Here is a 27,605-nt window from a genome sequence, read left to right as displayed (position 1 = left end):
AGGGAAACTAATGTGTTTTCCCCCACTCACCGCCTCGACCCCCCCCCTTCCCCTTGCCCGCTGACTGCATTTTGCTAACCTGTGGGTGGCACTTAGATATACCCCATGCATGTTAGTTACAATGTATACCGCGCACTTGGAGCATCAAATCGAGAACTCACGGGTGCACATTGTTGTTAGGATTCCCACCAATTCATCCAGTCACGGGTTGCATTGTATTTTATTCAATTTTTAGAAAGAGAAATGACTACGCGAAGTAATTCCTTAATCTGTTTGTCAATAAGTTTACAAATTAAAGACGTTGTAATAATGGCGGATACAAGGTAAGGTCGAAATAGTCATGGTTCGAAGAAGAAAGAAAAAAAACGGAAAATAAATTTAAAAAATATCGTTTTCCTAGCAGACAAGAAGAAGAGTATAAAAATTCCTTTTTTTTTTATATCTCGAGGTCACTTTTATTGCAAATAATTCCCCACCGACGATATATGAAGTATAAGATAAGGTTATTTACATATGTATATATTAATAAACTTTTTTTTATAATATTTACATAATTAAGGGATGACACAATTTGAAAACACAATGAATCTGACAACTAACAACAATTGCAATATAGTGACAAAGACTAGTTAATGTTTGTAAATTTTGTTCGATGTATATTAATATCTTACCTGTATTTATTTTCTTTCATATAATTTTATATCAATAACCTAACTTTACCTAACTTTAAAAATTGATCGGAGGTGAATTTTGGCTAGGAGGGCGGGAGACGAGGGGGGGGGGGCGGGTAGGAGCTGCTCACCCATCCCATGCACTGAAAGGTAATCGTATACCTGGCCCGGGCTATTAAGGGTCCCAACGTTATACTGAACCTTAAAAATTAAACCGCTTTTTTAACAGCTAATTGTGATACTGTTGAAAATGTCAACGGTGACCCATTGGCTAGACACTTCACTTGTCTGACTAGGAACATACTAAAAATGGAAGAAAGCACCGTTATTCGATCAAGCACGGTTCCAGTGATGTGGTTGAATTGCCCCCCCCCCTCCCCTCCCCAAGTCTCCTTTTCGACCCCACAGAAAAGCTTCAACGAGAATTATTAGCACAACCTTGTGTTTAGACCTAATTTAAGACCTAAAGTGTAGCCCATATATTATGTCTCCGAATGCACCATTTCAGTGTGAAAATTGTTTCTCGGGAGTACCCCAACTCCTTCCCCCTCACAAAACCTACACGGGCCATATAGATCCTGCATCCACCCTAACGATTTTGAATTGTTAATTGTAGTAAGGCACGTGTTTCCTATGCGGGGGGGGGGGGGCGGGGGCGGGGGGATGAAATGATCTGTTAGTGAAATTTCTCGAAACTGAAAATTATGTTCATATAAAATTTGGTACCCCCGTTCTGCCACGCATCAAGATACCTGTTTTGAACAAAATTCATTTCTTTAAATAGAATCATTTTACGAAGAAAGGAGTGAATATTTGAGAATTCCCCTGGAAATTATTCTAGCTCATTATCGGTCGGGGATTTTCGCCCGCTAACTAAAAAGTTTTTCTGTTTGGTAATTGCAGGTAAGCTCGTTGTCGTCCATTTCGTTGCTATGGAAACGTCTGTGTCGGTTGCGTGGATTTGTGTGGTCTCCTCTGGTAATTTAGGCAAGGATTCCCTCCATTGTCTTTCTGCTGTTATTTTGCGCAAAGTTCGACCTTTAGCTCTTTGTCGTTTATCTGAAAAAAGGGATTGAGAAAGTAGAAAATATATTAATGTGGTATTTCTAGGAAATTTTCTTGTCACGCCATATGGCAGAAATTCAACATGCAGCGGTAAAACATGCATGTGAAATTATTGACACACAAATGCATTCTCAAAATCATTTTATGAACTTTGAAGATAATTTTGACAAACTATTTTGTTACCTGTATACCAGTGTGATATTATATTTACTGTCGGGGTAACATATATGTATGTACCTGGTATTGGTTCCACGTAATACAATTCGAATCAATTTGAAATAACCCGAAAGCTGTATTCCCAATTTCATGTTTCATTCACACAGTACGTTTGCTTGGTACCATTCGACGTTGATGCCAGCAAAAGCGTCCATGAGGTTCGACGAATGGGGAGGGGGAGGTGGTAGTGGCACTGTTGCCCGACACAAAATCGCAGCCTGTTTGTCCCGACAAAATGTCTTGAATTTCCAATAACCTGCACTCCAAGCTCCAGGGTCTGACCCCGCGCCATGAACAATCACAATATAAGTTGCCCCTCCCTCCTCCCACTGTGAACCACCTCGGTGCGTGGTATTGTTTTGTTAAACAAGTGTGTTGTAGGGTGGACACAAAATAATTCATTTAATTCATAAATTGAAATTAATGCTCACCTGTAGAATCTCTTTGTTCTATCCTGGCAGATATTGATATTTTTGCGACCCTCTGTACTTTGTGCTCGGGCAGCCTTAGACTAACAGTCTTTCCACAACACTCGAGAGGACACGTGACCCCGTGTAAAATATTTGGTGCAGGGCTATCGTCATTCCTGGCCAAGTTTGGTGGATACCCTGGCCTATACGAATGGCTCAGTTGATTCCCGTACATATTGTAAATAGAAGGAAGATCATTCTGAGTTTTGATCTGAGTTTTAGCAGGTTCTTTGCCTTTCGATTCACTGACTGGAATTGAAAAAGCATCAGCATCTTCGTCACGGCTACTCAGAGACGAGACACTACGAGATGAAATATCTTCCGAAAAATCCTGACCTGCATCAGAATCATAACCAGACGAATTCCTGCCATCTATAGTGTCGCCTGCCGTCAATTGATGCATGAATGCAGTTTCGGAATCACGGGATGATTCTTCATCTTCATCATCTGAACTGAGATGCATCTCCATGGCAACAAGGCGTTGGTTTCTCCTCAACGCTCGATACGCTCTGGCTTTACTTTGCGCCCCCACTTTGTGTATCTCCGGTAAGCTACTTGCAGATTTTTGACCGCCGTTTGTGGCTGTTGCTAAGCGTATAGCTCTCTCAGCCCAATCACCAGCATTTAGAAAATTTTCGTCTCTGATAGTCAATGATGCCTGTCCCTGATGAACTAAAACACTGGCGCATACATCATTTTCTAAACGTAATGCTTGCATCAATGGCGTTATTCCTTGTGAGTTCGGTATGTCCACACTTAAGTCGAACTTCCGTAGAGCTGAGACCATTAACTTAACGGTTGCAGCACTTCCAGAAGTTGCCGCGTGATATAAAGCAGTACAGCCGTTCATATCCCCGCGATTCAAGTCAAAATTTCCCTCAGCATGGTTTAACAAAGTCGCAAGAACGGTATCGCACCCACGTAGAGAGGCCCAATGTATGGCAGTCCTTCCGACAACATCGACAGTGTTAATATTAGCGCCCTTCTTCAGCAAATATTTGACGATTTTTAACTGAATTCTGGAGTTCTCCAAAAACATAGCACGAATTAAAGGTGTCTGTTCGCATTCATCGATACAATTCACTTCAGCACCAGATTCAATTATCAAGCGTACTTGACCAAATCTCCCTGCCGCCACAGCCCGTAGAAGATTGGTACAGAAACCCGCTCTGCATTCAGGCGTCATGTTCCAAAAAAGCTGTTCTAGGTTAACTTAACTTGAAATTTAAAAAAAAAACTTCAAACAAATACCAAAAGGATAGAACGAATGGAAATAGGTTAAGTACGAGTTTAAGGTTAACTTTTCGAGTTGAAGTTCAAAACAGAACTGAATGGTGATCCGAGCCGAACCTATACCTTCCATCAAAATGGCACCCTATTTAAACATCTATTTATCCAATAAACTAGTGCGTCATGGTTTCACTTACCAATTTCTTTCTTTTCTTAAACTATCTTTTGAAATGTCTTCCTGGAAGCACCATTTCAAAACTTAAATCCTGCTTAAGTTTGATTGACATTATCAACAATGACGTGATACAATTTATTCCCAATCTCCTATATTTCCTTCCCCGCCCAACTACCGTGTCGTCAGTTTAATCCGTTGTCAATCGTCACGGGTGACGAGTCCCACAATTCACCATTTGTTTTCGTCTTGTAATTGCACTTTGTTTGTTACAGAAACGGGTTGGTCATTTTCTTAAAGCAAAATCTGTATTCTTCTCATTATCGATGAGAGGTTGAGTGACGTGTTTTCGGAGTAAACTTACGTATATACGATTATAAGAATAGATACTGTACCGTACTCAATCGCTGAAAGAAGGGATTATTGAAGTATTTAGCAACATTTCGTATTACTTTAGCACATGCTGCCAGGCACAGGCTGCCAGTTGATCATTTTGTTGCTTAATGTTAAATTGTTTACATTTGATATATAGCATTTTTGTTTTATATTTTGCACCTGAATGAAGGATTGATTTACGAACTTGATGAAGTCGTTATAAATTTGCTAACACCAATTAATCACTTTGTGGAAACTTGTGAAAAATATTTACAACGACATATTCACGTATTGCCTGTACCCTAACGCATATATAGGCATAGGAGCCCAATTTGATTGGGGGGGGGGGGGGGGGGGCTGTAACGACTTGCCCGAAAAGTATAACCAAAATTTTCAACATTTGAATGTGCATATCATATACGACATGCATCGGTTATTACATCGCATGCCAATAGCATACAATCATATGCCTTGTTATTACCCTTCCAAAATTGCTATAACTTGGGGGAAGTCTTTACAATAATAATGATAATAATAATATAAGTTTAACCATTAAAAACACATTGCACTTTATTTTTCTCTCAGTAGGTGCCCGAAAAATTCTCAGCATATTGCTCGAATTTCAGAAAAATATTTGGTTGGGGGCTGCAGCCCCCCAGCTCCCCGCCTCCTACGCCTATGCCCTTACGTCTCTTTACCCTAGGGTACAATAATGGTATTTGCAATGTTTGTTTATTGCTTCGTGGAAACTTGAGTTATTGTTTGGTATTCCTTGTTCGGGGTAAACCTGAATTCCCGGTGGTTTTTAGCAAGGGAAATATCCTTTTTTTACTCGGACAAATAGAAACTTCCTGATAAAGTCAGGCCGATTAATTACCGTTCAATGAAATTAAAACGTTTAATTGATCATCTGTTTCTAGTGGGTGGAGATTTCTGATTCGAATCGATACGTGGCTTTGTTCACTCATAAGTGACAGGCGAGCTGCCTGCCAATAAAAGTTTAGTCTTTCGAGGCTCTGGTAAGTTACTCACCAGTAATCACATGTAAGATGTGATAAATAATTTGTATAAAGAGATAGTGGAGGTAGCAATAGGTATCATACCGAAATTTAATGTAGTGTCATTTACATTTTATTCATGTATATTTTTTTCCATTTTATCGACATCGTCTGGGTCAATGCATAATGTTATAGCAGCTCCATACTATATAGCCGACTTTTAGTTGCAGAAGGAGAGTATAGATTTTCATTTTGATTTCATTTCGACTGATATAGAAAGATTTGCATGGATATACTGCTACTAGAATTGAAGACGTAGACACTTGAACTATTTCGTATGAGGAACTATACAGGGAGGGGTGGGAAGGTTAATTCCAGTCATGGGCGTCGATTGGGAGATGGATTTGAAGACAAGGGACATATCCATTACTTTTGTAGTTGGCGGGAGAACTAACGTATTTCCCCTCACCTAAATTATGGAGCTCCTGGGTAACAAAAAATCTTCTCAAAATATCTTCTCAAATATCTGAAAGAGTTCCTTTCTCGTTTTGTATTACGTACTTGCGACCCATACACGGACAATTATGAAGAGTGTCACGGCATCGAGGAATCAATATTTCGTTTCATATACCTTATAATTAATACGTCAGCAATGATCTTCTTGCGGACGTGGTGACACTGGCATCGGTTGCGATTCTAAATCGTTAAACACCATTGAACGATTATGGCTCCTGCCCTGCCCCCCCCCCTCCCTCCCACTTCAAACCATGTATCGGGGTTCTCGATCAAGCGCCACGTGTCGGATATTTTGTGTGGTTTTTTATACTGGAATGAGAGTTGTTGGACGATATGTGTGTAAACTATACATAGACTGATGATGTGCAAATAAAAATATCATAAGTAAATAAAACACTTGAACAATTAAAAAAGAAAAAGGAAAGAAAGAATAGAAATTACTCGGGCTACACGAAAATAGGCTTCCCTGAAATACCACACGTCCCTTGACGCCGGTATATATATGCTATAGTCAGGGTTTATTCTCTAACTAGCCTGCTGTGCGCATGATTGCCGAGTCTCCTTACACTCCCCCAGGGTCATGCTAGTCCTTGGGGTTGTTCACTCCCACTGTATGGTGACAGAAGAAGGGGAACACCCAGTAGGGAGGTGTGCATGCAACGTATGCAGGGCGCATGTGGCGTAGGTCTGAAGTGAAAATTAGCCGTGGTTGTGCCGGTGTAGCAGTATATTTCGCCAGAGAGACTAGTACCCAGCAGGCCTATTGTTAGAGGTGCGGGGAGAACAAATATTCTGAAAATCAATGATTAACTGTCCTAGTGAGACAAGGACAACATGTACCAGAGTATAGTGACATGGGAGACGAAATGTACTGCCACACCGGAAACATTGTATAATTAGTATACCGTATAATGGTTCTAGTAGTTTGATTGATGCATATATCTCAGCTAGCATGTGCTATAGGAAATTGGTCACAAAATAATGATTAAAAGAATTGTTTTGCCCTCGGAAGGCAACGATGGCTGATAAATGCACCCCTTTGGGGATTGTTCTCGTGTCGTCTGGTTCAAAAGGAGACTTACTACTCTTCAGATATCCATATAAGGTTGAGACCAGTAACGAAACAGCTCCCAATGGTAATAATCTGCAACTTTTCAGTAATAACATGACTAATTCTAGCAACACGGTAGTTATCGATCAGGTACTTGCCCCAACCAATAACGTTTTCTGTACAGGGAGGTGTTTCACTACATATGTTATATAGAGAAACAACGCTCATGTCACAAGTTAGTAAAGCGTTTGAAGCTATGTGCGTTGCCACTTGTAATCTTCGCCGGATCGATGAAGTGACAATATAATCGGATATGATATAATTAACGACACTCCTGCGTCTGCTACAGTTAAAGAGTACCAGGAAATTTATACAAAGTGGCTATTCTTACGACTAGTCGTTAGAATAATTTCCGATTACGCATGCGCAGTGGCTATTTTTATGACCAGGAGTACTATTATTACGACCAGGAGTAACAATAATTTCCGGTTAGGGTTAGGGTTAGAATTAGGGGTAGGGTTAGGGTTAGGGTTACCCCTACTACATGCGCAGTTGCTTTATTTACTTTACTGCGGATGAATTCCCCGATGTCGTAAGAATAGTTTATAAATTATTGTTACGACTAGTCGTAAGAATAGCCACGGCCAAATTTATATTCTATCCTAACTGTTAAGAACTGCTGAAATTTGCGTTCCTATGCAAACCTGTTATGTTTTAGTTGAAAACATTTGAAAGTTGACACAGTTTGCAGCAGAAGTGAACTTGAAGCAACAGGTGTGATGTCAAAGAAGTACACTCACAATTCTTTTAAGATTTTCTTGAAAATATAATGATAATTTTGCATCTCAGCCTGAATGCACTTCCAGATTCATTGTTATATAATTTACTTATTGCTAATCCCCATAGGTTAAATTGGAACCCTCTCCAACTAGTGTCAAACCAATAAAGTGAATAACAAAATGTTGATGACAATCTGAGACATTACTCTTTTCCCTTCAAGAAGTACAAACTGGCAATTCCAATATCTCGAAAATGCAGTGTGAGAATGCCATGGGATGCAAATTTGACCAAAATGCTTATAATGTGTCATCCTTTCATCAGTCAAACATAGTTTTTCTTCTCGGGTATCCTTTTAAATGTTAGGGTGAGGTCTTAATCTCACACTACAGGCCGTAATGTTGGTCATGCCTGCAGGCATCGTTTTGTAATAAATTTTGAAGTGCCATCGCTCTAAATGCTTGTAGGATGTTGCAGGATTGAACATTCTCAATCCAACTATAAAGAAATGTTATAGTGCAGTGAAATATTGATTATCTAAAATTATCAGGACTAGAGGTTGTAAACAAAGCTTGATCATAGAAAATTACTAATTATGATACTAAAAGTCACAGAACCAACTGGTAGCCTCAGTGTACGAAGAACTAATAACAGTAAGCACATTACCCTACACAAACAAACACAAGTTAATCATAATTAAACTTGAATCTGTAGCAAAGTTACAAGAGAATACATTTTATCAAATAACAAGTAGCTTGCCGTTTTGTCCCACCTGTTTCAAACTAGCCAGGAAGCCAGAAACAGAACACTTTTGTTGTCCGAATGAGACACCAGAATTAAATTTTAACCAACATTTTCTTGATGATTCATTACCCTGCTATTCCTATATATTATTAAATTCAAGCAGTTGTAGCTTATTTAAAACATTGCTATAACTACTTGAGAGAACCTGCAGTGGGTATAATTGTGGACTAAAGTTAATAAGTGAAATGGCAATGGCTAAACAGAGTTTGAAAAGATTGTGCAAAAAGTAAGAAATAAAAATATACAAGAATAGAACAGATAATAGACCAAGAGGTATAGAAAAATAAGACCAAGAGAGTGTGTGACCTTTTTTTTTCATTGAAAAGTATAGGAGTGATTGGTTGTCCACTTCATGAACAAGAGCTGGAAATTATTGTAACTACTGTACATAGCAACTGCATTTGTGGGATATTCTGTCAGGGTTTCCAACCCTGCAGTTGGAGTGTGTATTCCTGTATGTATATGAGAAAGTACTCAAAACCTTTTTTCTTCTGAATTGCAATGAAATTCTCTTACCTCTATCCTCTATCCAGGTATATCGAAAACCAACAGATTTGCACTCCATGCACAGGACGATTTACCGGGTAACCCAAAACGAACCGCTGCTTCAGACGGTATTTTCACTTGGTATGGTCAATGTTTTTTGAAATTATTTGACGAGAAAATTCCTGTTAGTTAGCTTAGATTTCATGTTGCTATACTGTGCAAATGCGAAGATGAAGTAGCAGTTTTGCACTTAGGAATCAAAGTATATTATAAAGGTCTGCAATTTTCATTGATAGATGGACTGTAAACAAATCTCTTCACTCAGTAGTAAACAATTTTTATATGCTGCTCCTGAGAGTCTTAAAGTGGTCTTTTTTGTACCATGTACTTCCATTTGTGTACTCTTACATGTAAGCCACAAAAAAACAGATTTTGTTTGAAAACATCAAGCATGATGTTCTCCTGATGCTTTTCAGCACTTTTCCTGATGGAGTACACTCGGGCAGATTGATATAGATTATAGACTCTATTTGGAGTATGCCACCATAAAAGACAAACTTCAGTACCTTCAAACTGCTGCACAAAATTTTGTACTCTAAATTTCCCTTAGATATGCTCATTGAGGAGAAACAAGGATTTTTATTTCCTTCACATTCAAGACATTTGACTTAAACAAGTCCAAAAATGATGTCACTGAGGCACCAGTTCTTGAAGTGTTCATGTTTTTTTCTTTCAAGTATTATATCAGGGCAAATTTTTGACAAATTGTTTCCTACTGACAACTAGATCTCTGTTTTTGGTTTTCCGAACAACAAATTTGGTTTCCGGAAAAATACAGTGTAATAACAAAGAATGAGCAATATGTACACCCTAGGAGAGATGTGAAGGTTTCGTGAGTAGAAGACCACGTGTTGGGTCTAAAAACTCCTCTTCAGGTCGATCATATAGGCCTACCACTTGTTTTGTTTCAATTTTTGTATCTCCAGAGTGAAGGGGGATGCTACCAAATTATCATTTTTCATGTTTTGGGGATATTTATTGAAATGCAATCTAAAATTTATGTGAACTAGTTGTCTGCCAAACGACCACCAAAGCCTTTTTTTTTGGACAACCATTCAAAGTTTGACCTGTTTGTGCTTTCATTGACAGGACTGTCTTGCAAGTGTTAAGATTAAATAAGGAAAACAGCATTCATGACTACATTGAATAAATCCTGCTTTTTCCTGAAATTATAAATGTAAATTCAACTGGAATAGCCAAACTCCTATTGGCAGTAGGAGTACTGTATGACCTCTTAAATTTAAAATGTGTAGCTCCCTCAATTGCCATGACTGTTATCCTTTATTGTGTCTCAAAGAGATAAGAGTTTTCTTGGCATTGTTTGGGGAGTTTTGACACCAAACATATATGTATATGGCATTTTAAAGATATTGTATGATGCTTGGGTTAGTTTCTCCTTTAAAATGAATGATTTAGTGTACATACCTTTCAAGGTTTTGAAAATCCCTTTAAACAACTAGGAAACTTTAAACTTAAATTTGTCTTATTTGGTCAGATCTATGTTTGCATGTGTATAAATCTCCTAGTACCTGATCTTCCTTGGTGCATAAAAAACTTTCTATCTTGTAAGTGCAGTAAGTTTGGTCCTTGATATCTTAGAGGACAGGGTATACTAGTTTATCCAGTATCGCATCCCAACATGATATCCAAAATAGCTCCAATTGCTACACCAAAGATAAATAGCTTTTTTTTTTGTTTAAACAGGAATCATAGTATTTTATATGAGACAAAAACTTGCTACAAAACGTTCGTCACTAAATTATTCCCTAGAGGAGCACATGATTTTGAACGAGATTATGTCATCTAATATTATGAAAATATCCTGAACATTGTAGGAAGCTGCTCAAGCTATTGATGACTTTTGCTTGCCAGAAGTCTTCCAGACTCATCCATGTGAAAATTAGTTTCTTCCCATTCCATTTCAATCCATTTTTTATAACTTTACCACTGGCTAATGTTCAATTCTTGTTTTCAGCTTCACAGACAAAATTCTTGCCATCATTCTGACTCCAAAGACACAACTATGCAAGCGACCATTTGAGCTGACAGTCGACGACGTGAAGTTTGTTGGCTTCCCTACCTTGGTACAGGATGTCAACCAGAGATGGGTAAGTGTTGTTTTCATTTATTGGTGTATGTACTAAATATAGTTCAATTATGTCACTAAACTCATTTATTGTTTTTAAGGCTGATCATATATATATACTGTACAGTATATAGACGGTCTAGAACTTCACAATTTTAGCCACTTGCTAAACCAAAAAAATGGCCAGTGCTTAAAAAGTATTCTGGCTAAAATCAAGTTCTGACTGGTATTTTCCTGACTAATGCAACATACTGATCTGTTACATGTTTAAGATAAATCTTCAAAATTATCAGATAACTTGTCAAAGTTTGGGAAAAAACATAATAAAATTTCAGATGAATTGTGGAATGTCAAAATGGTAAAAAGTGGACTTCTTGATAATACAATGTCAGTTCCCCAAGTACATTTTGACTTTCCTATAAACAGTAATATTTATTCTGACAGCCCTCCCTCTGGCCCAGTGAAAATAACGTATGGATGGGGACAGGGTGCTACACACCCCCACACCACTATAGTGAAGCCCATGATGTCAGTGGCATAAACCAAGATACTTAAGTGTGAGCTGGGCAGTGTCTGTCTTAGTTGCAAAAGTTTTCAACTGAGCTACATAGACAAGACTTTCAACTTGCGGTAGTAAGAAGAGGATGCACCCCTCCCCACCCCCTCCCCACCCCCTCCACAACCCTCCTCTTCATGTTGTGGACTGTCCCCCTCATTTCACAGGTCTATGTAACTATTACACAATAGGATTCTTATACTGAAGACATATGCTGTAATACAAGTAACATGCTGAAAATATGTTGTTTATCTTATTTCATTATGTTTCCACTTTACAATACTGTTTTTTTTATTCATAACTCTCATTTTTGTCTGTTTTTTGTTGTTCCCAGAGGGAGGAGGTAACCTCATCAGTCTCAGTCCAAGCAACCATGATCATGTTCAATGTGGTTTTTGTTCTTCATGTAAGTGGAATTTTGGGTTTTATGTCATCATTTTCAGATTTTTTTTAGCATTTTAAGCATTGATGTATCAAAATGACTTGATCCAGGCTTGAGGTTGTTATCTTTGCTAGTCTAGCATTCATTTATACAAATTCTAAAACTTCCTTTCTATCTGTTAATTTCATTTTTGCTTCTGACTTGCTGATATGGCATCATTTGACCATTCCTAACCATCCTTTATTTCCCAATAAGAAACAGTTGTCTCCGTTAGCATGCTCCCTAGAAACACAACATTTTTGGAATGAAGAGTGACAGTCTGCTGTTGCTAGGCAACAGGTTGCAGTGTCACTTTCGAGGACACTGACATTCTAAAACAAAATAATACATGCTTGTACTTGCAGTTGTTATGAGCACATAATATATTACACTACGCAATTGAAAATAATTTGTATCGCTTTCACCATGATCTAACTGTGCCCCACCCCCCTCCTCTTGGGCACCATTTAATGAATTAAAACTTCTTGGTCCACTTTCCTGTAGGCTGATTCCCATCCATCCTTGATCCAGTGCTATCAGGACCTGAGCAAACGATTAGCGGTGGCACTAAAGCACGAAGAGAGGCGATGTGGCTATCTTTCACGCCAAGCAGTAGTGGTGCACACCACCATGGATGAGGTTGCTGCCATGCCTGAAGGTAAGTATTATTAAGTGCAATGAAATAAATTAAAAACATGAAATCGAGGTGGGTGGAGGAGTTGGTCCCCTCCCCTCCCTCACCCATCTGTATCACACAGGGTACTTTAGACTGATGGTTCACAACCTATAAGTCGGGACCCAAACATTGGGTTGCAAAACAAATGTTCAGGTTTACCAATGGCAGACTAGAAACCTACAACGATAAATTGTACAGTGCCCAATTATTACCGAACTTCTGTTTGCACTACAGTTTGTAATCTGTGTACCAATCTCAGGATTCCATTGTCTGATTGTCGCGTCTTTATGCCAAGATTGACAAACTTGTGGCAAGGAAGCAGAGCCAACAATGGCATTATAAAACATTCCAGTGGCAATATAATTATAAACTTGGCCGGGGGGGGCGGGGCATAATGGTGGTGATGATCGAGGGGGTCATGACTGAATGAAACAAAAACTGTTTCTGAGATCATGGCCTAAAAAGGGTGAGGACCACTGCTTCAGACCAATACCGAGGGAAGACTTGTTGGTTATGTCTGCTTTTGTAGGGTGCCAATATTCATATCAAAGCTATACTTAGCCTACCCCTTTCCTCAAGGCCTCAACAATGGCAGGAGCTGGAAGTTCCTCATCAGATTGTGCCTCTGCATCTCCTTTTGACTATTTTTTACCTCTCCTAGATTCAGAGGAATCTCCTTTCAAGCTCTTGATGCAGAGAAGCAAGTTATGTAGAGGATTGGCTGGAGTGTTTCAAGGGTAAGCCCCCTTTAGAGATCTTATGTATTGGCCCAAAAATATGCTAGAAAGCCAAATAATGTATTTTGTGCTCAAGTATTTGCAAGGAAAGGAAAGGAAACATTCCTGATGAAATGTGAGAGCAGCTGCTTTAAAGCTTGGACTCTAATTTAATTGCCAATGAAGATCATTCTCAGGTTTTGTACTTTCTTTCCTAAGCTTTGACAGTTTTTTGAAAGCTAAGTTTTTACCCTTTCGGTGTGAGCGCATCGAAATATGAATTGTTAAGTTTGAAGCAATAAGAATGCAGATGGGTATGGCTAGAACAGGAATTGAATCAGCGACCTCAAAATATCAAGTTGTTTGTCGTACCGATTTGGCTATCTAGCCCCAAGTTATGACCGACCCTGTTAAGGCTACTTTCTTTATGTTCTATTTGTTTTTTAATTTCTCGTCCCTGACAGATTAACCAAAACCGGGACTTGCCACATGGTTATCAACAACTGGATCGAAGTCAGCTTCTGTTTACCCCATAAAGTTCACAAAGTTAGCCACATGTTAAAGATAGAGGTAAGAAAGAAAATCAAAAGGAAAAAATATCAGATGTTCTATAACTCCTGACATGTTTCAGGTATTCACAGTACTGTTTTTAAGTATTTGGTAGTAATAGTGTTGCATTGTACTATTGTAGTATGCTCTGACTCTTTTTTTAGGAGTGGATGAAAGGCGAATTTGAAGCTTTCTTTGGCAGGACAATTTACTACTTTTACTTCTACTAAATCATTCTTCCTTCTTAAAATTGTCTCCGTATCAGAAAAATGGGATGGAGGAGAGTGTGTCAGCCATTAAACCGTACCATGCCATTCTGTTACTGGAACGCATCGGTGACCTTTGGGAGGCCCTCCCCATGGACTGCTCGCCCGCACTTAGAAGACTCATCAAATTTGCATCTCCTCTGAAAAATCTACAAGCGCTGGCATCTGACACAGACCTCCACTTGTCACAGGTAAGAATGACCAAAGGTGTCTGGTAGAACCTGACAGTTTCTTCCAAGGGCGAGCCCCCCCCCACCCACAAATAGAAGGCTTACTTAATAGAAGGTTCCTTGTGCAGGTACCAAATCATAACTAAGAAATGCGCTTATTAAAATGGTTACTACCGCAATGTCTGTGAGTATTAGTCTTTCAGCTTGGTGGCATTTTATGGTATGCCACATTTAGCAACTTTCATTGGCTGACATTGGTCATACAATACCTAATGCTCATGCTATTTATAGCTTGGGCACCTTTAACAAACACTTGCACACCTTTCCATGCTGGGAAAACTCAGGAGCAAGTTTAGTATAGCACTTCCAAACAAAAGTACATATTTTTGTGGTTTTCCAGTTAGTTTTCAAATAATTTCTAGGATGACTTACACCACTATTTAGCCTTACAGGAAAGATCTAAATGACCAATGAAAGGGCAACCATCAAACTGTGTAATAGTTAGCCTTATGCAGTGATGTTAAACTTAGTCTACGATTGGATTGATATTTTGTTATGTTTTCATGCTGTTAATATGATGATAGTATCCGTAACAATAAAATGAACAATGGAAAACTATCCACCCTTGGTCAGTGGCATTCCCTATATAAGCAGTTTCTCTGCTAGGGGTGGTGCAATGATAAACATTAGTATATTATGTTACAGAACAGTATAGTATATAGTACATGAAATGTATTTTAAACAAGGATCGTTTCCTATAATTTATCCATTTGTAAAATATTGCTTCGATACAAAAAATTCCCATTTTCCCCCTTCCATGTCATTTTGCAGGTTTTTCAACTGGTTGGACATTTAGTTTACTGGGGGAAGGCTACAGTAATTTATCCTGTATGTGAAACTAATGAATATATCTTATCACCCAGAGTACCCACGGAGAGGTGAGTTGACTTTTTATTGGAGAAAATCCTACCATTATTTCACTTTTCTTAAAGGCATATATCACAAAATTGTGAAAAAAATGATGAAATTTAATTTCACAGAGTGCCTCTTCAAGTGCAGTATCTTAACTATGAAGATTGAAGGGTTTGTGTTTTGAATGTAAAACTGTTTTAGCAAAAATGTGATCCTGTCAGCCCATGGGGAGGGGAAGGGGTGGAGGGATGAGAACCCCTTGATTTTATATTCAGGTAGATCTGGTTGTGTCGTTGGTTGGTGGGGTGGGTGGAATGGAGGTTTGACTGCCATTGTCATTTTATGCATTGTTGTATAGTAGCTCTATGGATTGGGAGTATAGACCTGTCAAATGACATTGAAGTTTTCAAGGTCACAGAATAAGTGATTTTTTTATTTGCAGTAAGCAACTGTCAAGTGTTTTTATTTTGTTCAGGCATTCTGCTCTTCATGAGGAATTTCACCAGCTCTTCCCATCTGAATTCCTCACCAAAATTCTGGCGGAATTTTCACTTCCGACACCTCTGAAGGAACATCGTTTATCAAAACTTGTAAGGATTTTCTATACTTTAAATTTTTTTTTAAATGTAAATCACAGCTATTTTGTTTTTTCAACCGGTTGAGCTTTTATTTTACTTAATCAAACTAATTTATTGATGTAGGTTTGTACCAATAGAGTTTGCTATTTATTTCTCTTTGCACACTGTTTAACAATTTGAACATATTGTCTGTGTTCTGCAGTTCTTGATAAATTGAACTATTATTCTTCCATGTCCTGTGTCCCACAATCTTCAGTGTACGAAGCTTAAGGCCAACTATTTTAATTTTGTAAGCACCAGATAAGGGAAGCACAATTTTAAAGCCAGTTGTCATGACAACAATGATGGTACATCTTTTTCCTCTTTACTTTGTATCTCCTTCAGGATGACTACGAAAGAACTGAGCATTCAGCGAATCTTGTCAAAGTGGTTGTTTGGCTCCTGCAGAAACGACTTTTAACTCAGGTATGATGGTTGAGATCTTTCTTGAACCTGCATGATCTTCCTCCACCATGACGTCCCCGTCTTCTCCCTGACCCTCCTCTCCCTCTCCCTTATCCTCGTTTTCTTCTACATGTAATACAGCAATCATTTGTTATAGCATTGTATCTCTTTCCGACACCATGCAAACAGAGAGCACATTGTTGGTCTTTTGGATTAGTTTTCACTTAGAAACTTAAAAAAGATAACAGCAAAATTTGGTCATAACCAAACTATTGTTACCATCCAATCTCTTTTAAGACATTTTATAGTACGGAAAGTTATAGGAAGGCTAAAAAAGGCTTGTAGAGACATGTATGTCTATCCATTGTGTCTATTAATGTTGTATTTGCTAGTTTGGTTCAATCTGCATCTAAATTTCATGCTAGAATCTAAAGATACTGTTGTAAATATCGGATCTTCTGTAGGTTGGGTATATGTAATATGAAGATAAAAAATGTAATTGTTTCTTAAAGATGAATTAATACCTAGACAAAAATAAGCATAACCATTTAGTAGCATAATCCCAGCTGTCTATCTTTTAACCCTTCCAGCAAACAATGACATTGAATGTCTTCTTGACCCCTGAGAATGCATTTCATCTCTTTTACCCTTTCTTAGAAAGTTAAAAAAAAACAACATTTAATTAACCAAACATTGAACTTGAAATGGTAACCATTTTTTTAGCAAAACAGGTTGTTTTTCAAAGCTGTAAATGTGAAGATCAAGCAGATATTTTTTATTTTTTATTGCGAATAATCTCATCCATAGGTACACACCTATGTCTTCATCGCACCCCCCACCGATGATCCCCAGAATGACTCGGAGAACGGAAAAGATCTGGAGACCAAGCTTGATTCCAATCCCGACCTCGCAGAATTGTCGAAGCTCTACGGCGAAGACAGCCCAGCCGACAAACAGACGGATCGAGCGTCTAGCAGTGGAGGCCAGCCAGAGAACCTCTCGTGTAGGTTATATGCTCCTCCACAAATTGTGTGTAGTCATGATCATGAAACTGGCAAACTGATGGGGAAAATATAAACTAATGCATCAAGATGAGATAAATGATTCCAAAATTGGTACTGAAATGTTTACCCCTCCTTTTCCCAGTCCCCCCCCCCCAAATAAAAATGCTGCATTCCTCTGCTCACAGTTTTACAACAAAATGAGAGAAAGGGAAACAGAACCAATTAATAAGGGTTGGATACAAGAGTCTTGTAAAGAGACTGCTCAATATGCAGCCATCTCACCACCCCTCCTATGTATCCTCATCTGATCAGGACTAGTGAGTCAGTATGTAGCTAACTTTAAAAAAAGCGGTCCATACACTTTCTTGGAAACCTGCATTTTTTAAATGCTGAGGACCAAGATGTGTATTAAAACTTGCATATAACATTAAGCATGGTCTGAATTTTATATCCATATTATTTGGTTGGAGGGAGGAGGGGTGTCAGAGGGGTACAGCTCTGGGACATGGAGGAGTCAATGAGGTAGCTCAGGAAAATATGGAGTGGTCTGGGAAAATATGGGATAAAGATTGGTGTATTCTCATTTTTCAAAATATTCTTGAAAAAAATTGAAAAGTGCAAAAAGGGTGCTAGCTAGGTGCCATAATTGTCTGTGTGGCCCAATCTGGCTGTTTATGACTCTTGAAAGAGGGGGTGGGGGGTGGGGGCATTGGGGGGTGAAACTGGTCAAGATCTTTGAGCTAGACCATTGTGATGATGCAATCTGTATGTTGGCTTTTCATTGTTCTACCATCTGCTTTTGTGCGATTTCCTCTTAGTTGATGGTTGCTAATATTTGCTATTTACTCATTTTCATTAATTGTTCAGATGACAGTGATGATTTGAGCTTCAGTATGAGTCTCGAGGTCTACTCAAACACAGACGATGAACAACAGAAGCTCTTGATGAGAAGAGGCATGGTCTTTATGTTGATGGAGAGGCTCACAGAGGCAGAGAGGAAAGCAGTACTCTGTGTCCCTGCTGCACAAAGCCCAGAGGATTTGAAACTCTTTGCAAGGTCAGTAGCTTCAATATTAGGGTTCACTGTTGTAAAAGTGTCCAGTGGTCACTATCACCCATGAAAGCAGGCCTACCGCCTACGAGAAAACTCAAAGAGAGTGGTGAATTTATTCAGAAAATGTTTGTCCCACTAAAATGAGAATTCCTAAACCCTAAATTAATGCTGCTTATCCATGGTCATTGTCATTACTTATAATGGGATTGTCTCCCAGTAGTGTAAGGTTTAGCAAAGATAAAGTTCCTGCCCTGGCGGTTGATTGATAAACTTTCAGTGTCACAACTTCCAAAACAAAATCATTTCAAAGTCCAAGTTGATTTTCTTGTCATGATTTATTCTCTCTCAATTAAATGAATAAATATGATGAACAGTAGTACATTTGCTCTCTTCAAATTATTTAAGACAATAAAGAAGATAAGTGGCTTTAAAACTTCTGATGTGAGAAACATCATATTTTTGTTTCGTGGATGATGTTAAAGCAAAAATCTTTACAAAAAAATGTTACTTCCCAAAGCAGCCCTGAATTTAAAACTGAATTATTAACATTAATCCAGATTTCTGAAGCTGTGCAGGGAATAATTTATCCTATATTGCATAGCAAAAAATGCTATGCAAAATAGTCAGATTGCTATACAAGTCCAAAGATGTATGGCAATGTTTTGCACAGGAACAGATAGTATTTCATAACAGTAATTCAGAGCATTCTACACTGCTACACAGAATATTGAACACTTTCAATTATTCCCTACAGTAGGGCATATCTCCGCAAAAAGCTATGACTAAAACCAGTCATGTTTCTCTTTCAGATTGAGCCCATATTTCCGAGGGAAGCATCATCTTGAAGAAATCATGTATTGGGCTAATGTAGAAAGAGGTCAGCTTTATGAACTATTGGATAAGTTCAGATCCATTCTGATTACTTGTACACACCAAGATGCCGCAACAATAACCTATAAGGAATTCTTATGAAGCAGCGACGTAGTTAGGTGTAATGAGGTACAGATGAAGCATTGAGCACCTGCAGGTTACCTAATGAGGTACAGATGAAGCATTGAGCACCAACAGGGTACCTAATGAGGTACAGATGAAGCATTGAGCACTTGCAGGGTACCTAATGAGGTATAGATGAAGCACTGATCACCTACAGGGTACCTAATGAGGTACAGATGAAGCACTGATCACTTGCAGGGTACCTAATGAGGTACAGATGAAGCATTGAGCACCTGCAGGGTACCTAATGAGGTACAGATGAAGCATTGAGCACCTACAGGGTACCTAAAGAGGTACAGAAGAAGCACTGATCATCTGCAGGGTACCTAATGAGGTACATATGAAGCATTAAGCATCCAATGAGGTACAGATGAAGCACTGGTTATCTACAAGGTATCCTTTATGAGGTACAAATGTAATAAAAATGACCTACTAGGAATACTGATGAGGTACAGATGAAGGTTAGGTATGTAGTGTCCTTGAGGTACAGAAGAAGCATGAATTATGTACAAAGTAATCTTAAGATAGCACAGATGAAGCATTGCCCTCCTACAGGTGACCTCATGAGGTGCAGATTAAGCAACTGTTATCTACAAGGTATCATTTCTGAGGATGTAATAACAATTGTTTTAGAGGAATAATGTTGAGGTACAGAAGCATGAATAGTGTACAAATGTATCCTTATGATGTACAGATGAAGCAGTTTTCATATACAAAACTCGTACAGTGTATCCTCATAAATGCGGGGATTGAAATTTTGAACATGCTGTTATGTAGCCATTAATTAATGGTGTGAACAATGAGATACATAGCCTTGTTGATTGCCATCATGGTTTGTATTGTTGTATCATTGTCTGTACAAAGCATTTTGAAGAGAAATGGGATAAAATGGATCCCCTGATACTTTTTGCCTCAGAAATAGACAAACGAATTTGCCAGGTTATAACTTCCTTGTATTTATGTACTTAAGATCCTCCTGCAAGCAGGTACTTGCGAAGAAGCCTCATTGGCCTATCAAAGCCACAAGCTGACCGAAGTCAGTCTCTTACATTCATATTTAACGTCCATGATTATGAATTGTTAATTGTCAACAACTCTGTAACTGGACGACATATATTAATCTGGGAGTGACTCGAACCGGGGACCTTATGATTGAAAGGCACCAGCGTTTACCTGGGTTTGTCACCTGGGTTTGAATGAGGTTTGGTTTAAATACAAGTTACAGGAATTGTACAATAGGCCATTGTATTCCAACACTGGAGAGATGATGCTTTGCACATTGTCCAAGAACTAATTGTTTGTGTTTGTATAGTTTACACATATAACAGATACAAAGGCCTCCAGATTGTTGCCATAATTTAAATTGGAAGTACACAAAGAAGGTATTGTCTAAATTATATTGTTGCATTTGAGCTCTGGTTAGCTCAGAAATATTTTCCTTCACTGTTGGGAAAGGAAGCAAAGTTACATGTCTATCGATCAGTTTTGAAGTCTCAACGAAGCATTTTTACCCTACTTTAATAATCCAATCCACCCACATTCATCAACAGAGTGACTGAACGTAATTAACATGTCAATATTTGCCTTCGCAAGTCTGTAACTTATGTAACAAAAGATATATTTTCCAGTGCAATAATAAATATAAGAAAATCTTCACTTGTATTTCTTTAGTTCTATTTTGCTGTATATACATATCATGAAAGCTATTGTATTACAACAGCACCTGGCAGTGATAATGACTTAAATAAATTATAAATAATGAGATCTTATGAGAAACAGAATGAATTATATACAACATTTGTCCAAATCAATTCGTGTTCTGTTTATTGTACCAGTTGAAATCATAATATTTGTAATGAAAGATCTCTGATGCCTAGCATGAGTTGCAGGCTAATTAACCAATAGCAAAACCATGTATTAAATTCACAAAAATTATATTTTGTATTTTATAGAGTGTACTGTAACTTCTGATACCCTAACTTTGGAACTCATTTACATCTAGTACCCTCTTGACCAAACATCAAAATCTGGGAAAGCCTCTTTTGTAGACTTACAATACATCCAAATTTGATAAAATATGCAAAATAACTATTTTGATGGGATGTACCACAGTAGAAAAACTTTGTAAGTTGCAGTGTAAATTTGCATGCTTTTATCATTTTTTGATTCCTTGCCTGAAGGCTCAAGCAATCTATGCGATGGTGATTGTGCGTGTACGCATGTGTGTGTGTGCGTGCGTTTGTTTGTTTTTCTATCTGGCCGAGGACTTGAACAAAAGAATTTCAGGTCCTCGGTTGTGATTTCTAAAGAATCACCACATCCTCGGAAGAATTTCTATTGTATGGGGTATTGTTAAGGTTAGGGTACGTGGATTTGAACAATGGAAAATACAATGGGGTCCTCAGTTGGAATGTAAAACCAACATGTGTGCGTGTATGTGTGTGAGTGCATTTGTGACGCCCAGCTTGTAAACACGATATCTCAAGAAGGGAAGGTCAGACAATTTTCATATTAAGTGTATAGAAGTGTCATATTGAACACAAGAAGCCTATTGTTTTTGGTGGAGGTCAAAGGTCATTTGGGGTCACCAGGGTCAAATTGTGAAAACATTGTAAACAATATCTCAAGAAAGGAAGGTAAGAACAACTTCATATTTAATGTGTCAAAGTACACCATTGAGTACAAGAAGCCTATTGTTTTTGGTGGAGGTCAAAGGTTATTTGGGGTCACCAGGGGTCAAATTATTAAAACTGTAAACACGATATCTCAAGAAGGGAATCATGGGCAGACCTCATATTTAGTGTGTAGGAGTACCACATTTTTTAAAAGAAGCCTATTGTTTTTGGTGGAGGTCAAAGGTCATTTGGGGTCATCAGAGGTCAAATCGTGGAACTTGTAAACATGTACTGTTGCATTACATTCTGTCAGATTCATGAAGAAAACTGCTCATGTTACATCATCGAAACCACAATGCATTTTTGCATTCTGTTATTTTTTTTTATCAATAAATGATTTTGCGTGTAGACCTTAGTATAGCCTAAATATGCCTCAGAATGCACAATTTCACGCCCAAAATTTAACTTTTCTCCTGAAGGGATCCCCCATACCCTCCCTAAACCGGATAAAATAATCATAGATTTATTAGATAGATTTAGAGGTGAGATTTATACTGTTACACCGGTCGGCTACATTAATTGATGTGTATAAGATTTTTAAATCGTCATTCCTCCCAAAAAATACGCCGAACGTTGTTATATTGCTACACTACTTGATCTGCAGCTGGGACGTATTGTGTAAGCATGGTACAACTGTCGGTATGTAAAACATGATTCGATTGCTAAATTGTACGTTTACAATTAAATATTTGATGCTTACTGGAAATATCTACTGTAAGGGGGGGGGGGCAGAGGAATCGGTTAGCTTTGGGACTGGGGATGTATGGCGAGATAAAAATATGTGCTGTTATTTTCAGATATGCTTAACGAAAAATACAAGAGAAAAGGGGGTCACGTGATATAATTATCCCCGGTGTCCGAGCTTGCTTTTGATGCCCCTTTTGTCCGACCAATTCCACCTCGCTTTTAGTTTGCTGATCATCCAGTTTTGACTCAAGTGGAAAACATTTTATTCAAACCCTTATTAACCGCCCTCCAATATGCTATGATAAAAGAAAGATACGAAGATAGTACAGTAATTGTTCCTCTTTCATGCAATTCAAAAGTCAAGCTAAACACGAAACCTTTGGGGCTAAATTCCCATTCTCGGTTAAGGTGATCAGGAGTGTGCGAAATACTGTATGTAGTGCTCCCAGGGATCCACTTGGAAAGGGGGGGGGGGGGTGCTTCACCCGAAACATATTTTGCACGTACGGTGAACGTCTGGCGCACGCGCACACACGTACAAGTACGAAGGCCTGTAGAAAAGATGGCGTTGTTCGACTGAAACCACATCTCACATCAAATTGGTACAGAAAATCCATTTCTGTTGTCACCGTGACACCAGGTATTGTATAGCCTAAATATCTAACTGAAAATTCAGGATGTGCACTTTTTATCATTAAACTAATGTAGGTTTAGCTCCTTGCTTGTCGGCTAGTTTATTTGTAAAGTTAGGCTAGTACGACAACGTACACTACATGCAGCTAAACGATTGAATGTCAGTCGGAATATTAACACTAGGCCTATAGCCTAGGCTGCACCTGCATTCGTACACACTAAGAAAAGACTTGAATGAATGTGATGTAGCCTAACTTATCAGCGGATACAGATGTTTTGCTTTAAATGATTCGGTTTATGGGGTTGGAAGACAGCCAAACTGGTTCAAATTGGTTGAGTGCCCATTTGCATGTGTTCATCTGCATATCAGGTTGGCACTCAACCAATCAAGAGTTGGGTGGGGGGTTAGCTGTAAGTTTAGACCAATCGCGTTCAAGGGCAGAGTGTGTGCCCTGTGCATCGTGTCGTAATAATATTATTTTGGAATGAGGAGTTTTAGTGTCTCCTAAAGACATATCGGGGAGTTAAAGTTTATCATCCGAAGCCTACGGAAGTAGAACAGTAGGGCTCCGTAGTTATATTTATTTTGTACATTTTAATTATCCAAAGTTATAGTTTTATTCAGAATCAATAAAACAAGATATATATTATCAAATATCCGCCTTTCACTTTCCTGTTTCACGCTCAGTTCGTCGTTATCAGTGTAAGGCCCGGCTGACCGTTCTTAGAACTATCTAAATAAGCCTTACATATTTGGTGGCAGCGGTTTACGAACTCTAACACATCATCGAAATTATGGAACATTTTTGCAGCTGGAAAATTTTATCGCCACAAGAATGATCATTGCAGGCAGACAGTAGACGAAGACGTTATACTTCCTATAGTTAGAGTATTCTATGGTAAAACTTTTAACTTTTATAGCCCTACAAGTATTATTGAACTTTCTGTTTACCACCACTGTTATGTCGCACGCGTATATTTTAAGAAGTAGGATGAATGCATGTAATTAACCTGAATAAATAAGTACACAAGAAACGAATGTATACATTAACCATTTATTCCATGTCTTCCTTGGTCAGTACCCATATAGCTACTGTCCTCATCCATATCTTATATTAATAATATAAATAAGGCAGACTCAGCAGGAGTCCGGAAGGGTCACAAACTGACCCTATTGGTATGTAGGTTGCAGGCATATGACAGGTGATATTATACAGTGAGTAATAATGGTCGATTAGAAAATAGCTAATATATCACATCGGTAAATAGGATGGTCGATTAGATAATAACTAATATATCACATTTTCCCCCTGGTTTTAAAATGAAAAGTATATGTAAAGTATTAACAAGTATGACAGGGAAATATTTATTTGTAAAACATATAATCCCTTGCCCACACAGGTGGTTGTCTAACCCGGGGAAGGTCTCTCAGGAATAACAGACTGAGGAGCATGTGGCTGGTTAAAGGGTAGACCTACTCTAGCATGACTTTGTACATCATGTAACGGATCAGACACTTCATCATCAGTAATACTAGGTACATTCCCTGAAAAAGGTGTCATACGATCTACATTCCATGTCCTACCATCTGAAGTTACATAAGTACTAGGACCGACAACCTTAGTTATTTCAATTGGGGTTGTATATTTACTATGGCCCTTTAATACATGACCTTTAATACGGACAAAGTCACCCACTTTTAAAGTACGAGTGACAGCATGGCGGCTATGGTCTGTATGAACTTTACTCTTCATTTGTTGGTCATGCACATGATCTCGAATGGAATCTGATTTCACCGGCAGAGGACCTTTAGTAATTCCCTGGATGTCTAATTTTGTTTTAAGGTGTCTATTATGGAGTAAAATTGATGGTTCCACACCGGTAGTAGCAGCGTGTGGAGTAGATTTGTAAACTCCCAGGAATTCCATGATTGCTTTCAGTATTGGGGTAGCTTGAAGTGAAGCAGTCATTACAAAATCATTTAATACTTTGTTAAATCTTTCAATCTCCCCGTTTCCCTGAGGGTGGTATAATGCAGAATTAGTTTGCTTTATGTTACGTTCACACAAAAATTGTTTTAACTCATGTGATACAAATTGTGATCCATTGTCTGTCACAATTTCCTCAGGAAACCCTTCTCAGCTGAAAATAGTTTTGAGAAAATCAATAACAATAGCTGAAGTAACATTGGAAGTAAAGCCAACCTCTGGCCATTTACTGTGGTAATCAATAAGGGTAATGGCAAATCTGGCGTTTTGGGGCATAGTGTAATTCGGTCCAACAATGTCCATTGCCAGCTTTGACCAGGGTTTAGCCGGAAATTGTACAGGCTGCATAGGGCTGGATCTGACCTGAGCAGTCTTATCATGTAATTGGCAAACAGTGCAGTTCTTAATCATGATTTCAATTTGCTTGTCCATCAGTGACCACCAGTAGAGCTGCCTAGTTCTTTGTTTGGTGCGGACCACACCTTGGTGGCCCTCATGTGCATTATCGATTAACACACTTGTAAGGGATGATGGTACAACCATCCGTTCCCCTCTGAATCGGAAATCTCCATGTAGAGATAGCTCGATTTGAATTTGAAAGTAAGGCAGTAAATCTTTCGAAATTTTGCTCTTGTCATGTGGCCATCCATGCACAACATACTTAGACACTTTAGTGTAAACATCATCATGCATTATAGCAGTACGTAACTTGCCTTCGCTAACACTTTGATAAGAAACAGTATTGTTGGCAGATAGACTCAGTATCCTCTTCGTAATTAGGATAAACATCTGAAGTTGTAGGGAGGGGCAATCGGTAAAGGGCGTCTGCAACAATGTTTAATCTACCTGGTTTGTATTCAACAGAGTAATTATAATTAATTAGTCTAGTTGCCCATCTAGAAATACGCAGAGGTCTATGACTTGTACCAGACTTGTACACAATAGAGTAGTAAGTGCTTTGTGGTCCGTACGGAGTGTGAAACGTCGGCCCCACAGGTACATGTGCCACTTTTCAACGGCCCATAGGCAAGCAAGAGCCTCTTTTTCCCCGGTCGAATATTTTTGTTCACACTCTGTTAATTTGCGTAACGCGCACATGACTAGGCGCTCTTCACCAGTGTAAAGCTGAGTCATGATTGCTGCAATGCCCCGATTCGAAGCATCCGTGGTAATAAATACTTCTCTTGTAGGGTCAAATAATGCAAGTGCGTCCCTGTCAGTAGTAATTGACGCTTTGATTTGTGCAAACGCATCATTTGCCTCTTTCGTCCATACGAAAAGCTTCTTTGAAATCTGTACATCCTGAATGGGCTGCACTTTCATTGCAAAGTTAGGAACGAACTTAGCATAGTAGCCCGCTTAGCCCAAAATTACCGAATTTCGTCAACGGACTGCGGCGCTGGCGCATGTGTGATTGCTTTCACAAGGTCAGGCGCAGGACGAATGCCTTCCTTTGAAACAACATGCCCCAGTAATTGGATTGTAGTGGCATTAAATTCGCACTTTGAATTTAGTTTCATGCCTGAATCTCGTATTTAAGTGAGAACGCGCTGCAAATTTTGATCATGCTTGGCTTGCGTCTTGCCGTAAACAGCAACCTCATAAAAATAACCGAACACCTTGTAAGCCAGTAAGAATTGAATGCATGACCTTTTGAAAACATGATGGTGCCGAAGCAAGGCCAAAACAAACGCTTTTGTACCTGTAAATACCTGCATGCGTAATAAATGTATTGAGGTCTCGACTTTCCTTGTGTAATTATAACTGGTGGTATGCAGATTTAAGATTGAGCTTTGAAAAGTAGCTAGCTCCTTGTAATTCAGTAAGTAATTCCTCAATATGTGGTAATGGGTGTTTTTCCAATACCATATTCTCATTAAGTTTTCGCAGATCTACGCAAATGCGAAGTTTGCCGTTTTTCTTCCACACAACCACGATAGGGGACACCCAGTCCGTGGCGCCATGAACTTTCTCAATGACCCCTTGCGCTTCTAAATTTGCTAACTCCTGTGTGACCATCCCATCCTCGTCGCCAAATGTTATGTCGCACAGGTATATTGTAAGAAGTAGGATGAATGCATGTAATTAACCTGAATAAATAAGTACACAAGAAACGAATGTATACATTAACCATTTATTCCATGTCTTCCTTGGTCAGTACCCATATAGCTACTGTCCTCATCCATATCTTATATTATATAATAATATAAATAAGGCAGACTCAGCAGGAGTCCGGAAGGGTCACAAACTGACCCTATTGGTATGTAGGTTGCAGGCATATGACAGGTGATATTATACAGTGAGTA

At 38.7% G+C, this 27,605-nt stretch overlaps 2 protein-coding genes across 2 annotated transcripts; one reads left to right on the top strand and one right to left on the bottom strand.

Moving 5' to 3' along the window:
* Nucleotides 1-1,321: 1,321 nt before the first annotated feature.
* Nucleotides 1,322-3,869, bottom strand: LOC139959726 (uncharacterized). The gene is made up of 2 exons (XM_071957546.1): nt 2,384-3,869; nt 1,322-1,730 (listed from the first exon to the last, which is right to left on the bottom strand). Exons 1-2 carry the CDS (start codon nt 3,606-3,608, stop codon nt 1,504-1,506), a joined length of 1,452 nt encoding a protein of 483 aa, XP_071813647.1. The 5' UTR covers nt 3,609-3,869; the 3' UTR covers nt 1,322-1,503.
* A 2,816-nt stretch (nt 3,870-6,685) lies between these two features.
* LOC139960325 (GATOR1 complex protein NPRL3-like) lies at nt 6,686-22,588 on the top strand. Its single transcript, XM_071958619.1, has 14 exons — nt 6,686-6,849; nt 8,879-8,972; nt 10,867-10,999; nt 11,868-11,939; nt 12,459-12,612; nt 13,292-13,367; nt 13,811-13,916; nt 14,161-14,352; nt 15,163-15,269; nt 15,719-15,833; nt 16,206-16,286; nt 17,073-17,268; nt 18,137-18,326; nt 19,133-22,588. The coding sequence occupies exons 1-14, from the start codon at nt 6,732-6,734 to the stop codon at nt 19,293-19,295; spliced, it is 1,797 nt and encodes a 598-aa protein (XP_071814720.1). The 5' UTR covers nt 6,686-6,731; the 3' UTR covers nt 19,296-22,588.
* Nucleotides 22,589-27,605: the final 5,017 nt, after the last annotated feature.

The sequence above is a fragment of the Apostichopus japonicus genome, chromosome 19 (genome assembly GCF_037975245.1).
Source record: "Apostichopus japonicus isolate 1M-3 chromosome 19, ASM3797524v1, whole genome shotgun sequence".
In the NCBI taxonomy this organism is placed as follows: domain Eukaryota; kingdom Metazoa; phylum Echinodermata; class Holothuroidea; order Aspidochirotida; family Stichopodidae; genus Apostichopus; species Apostichopus japonicus.
This window is presented reverse-complemented; position numbering and strand designations above follow the sequence as displayed.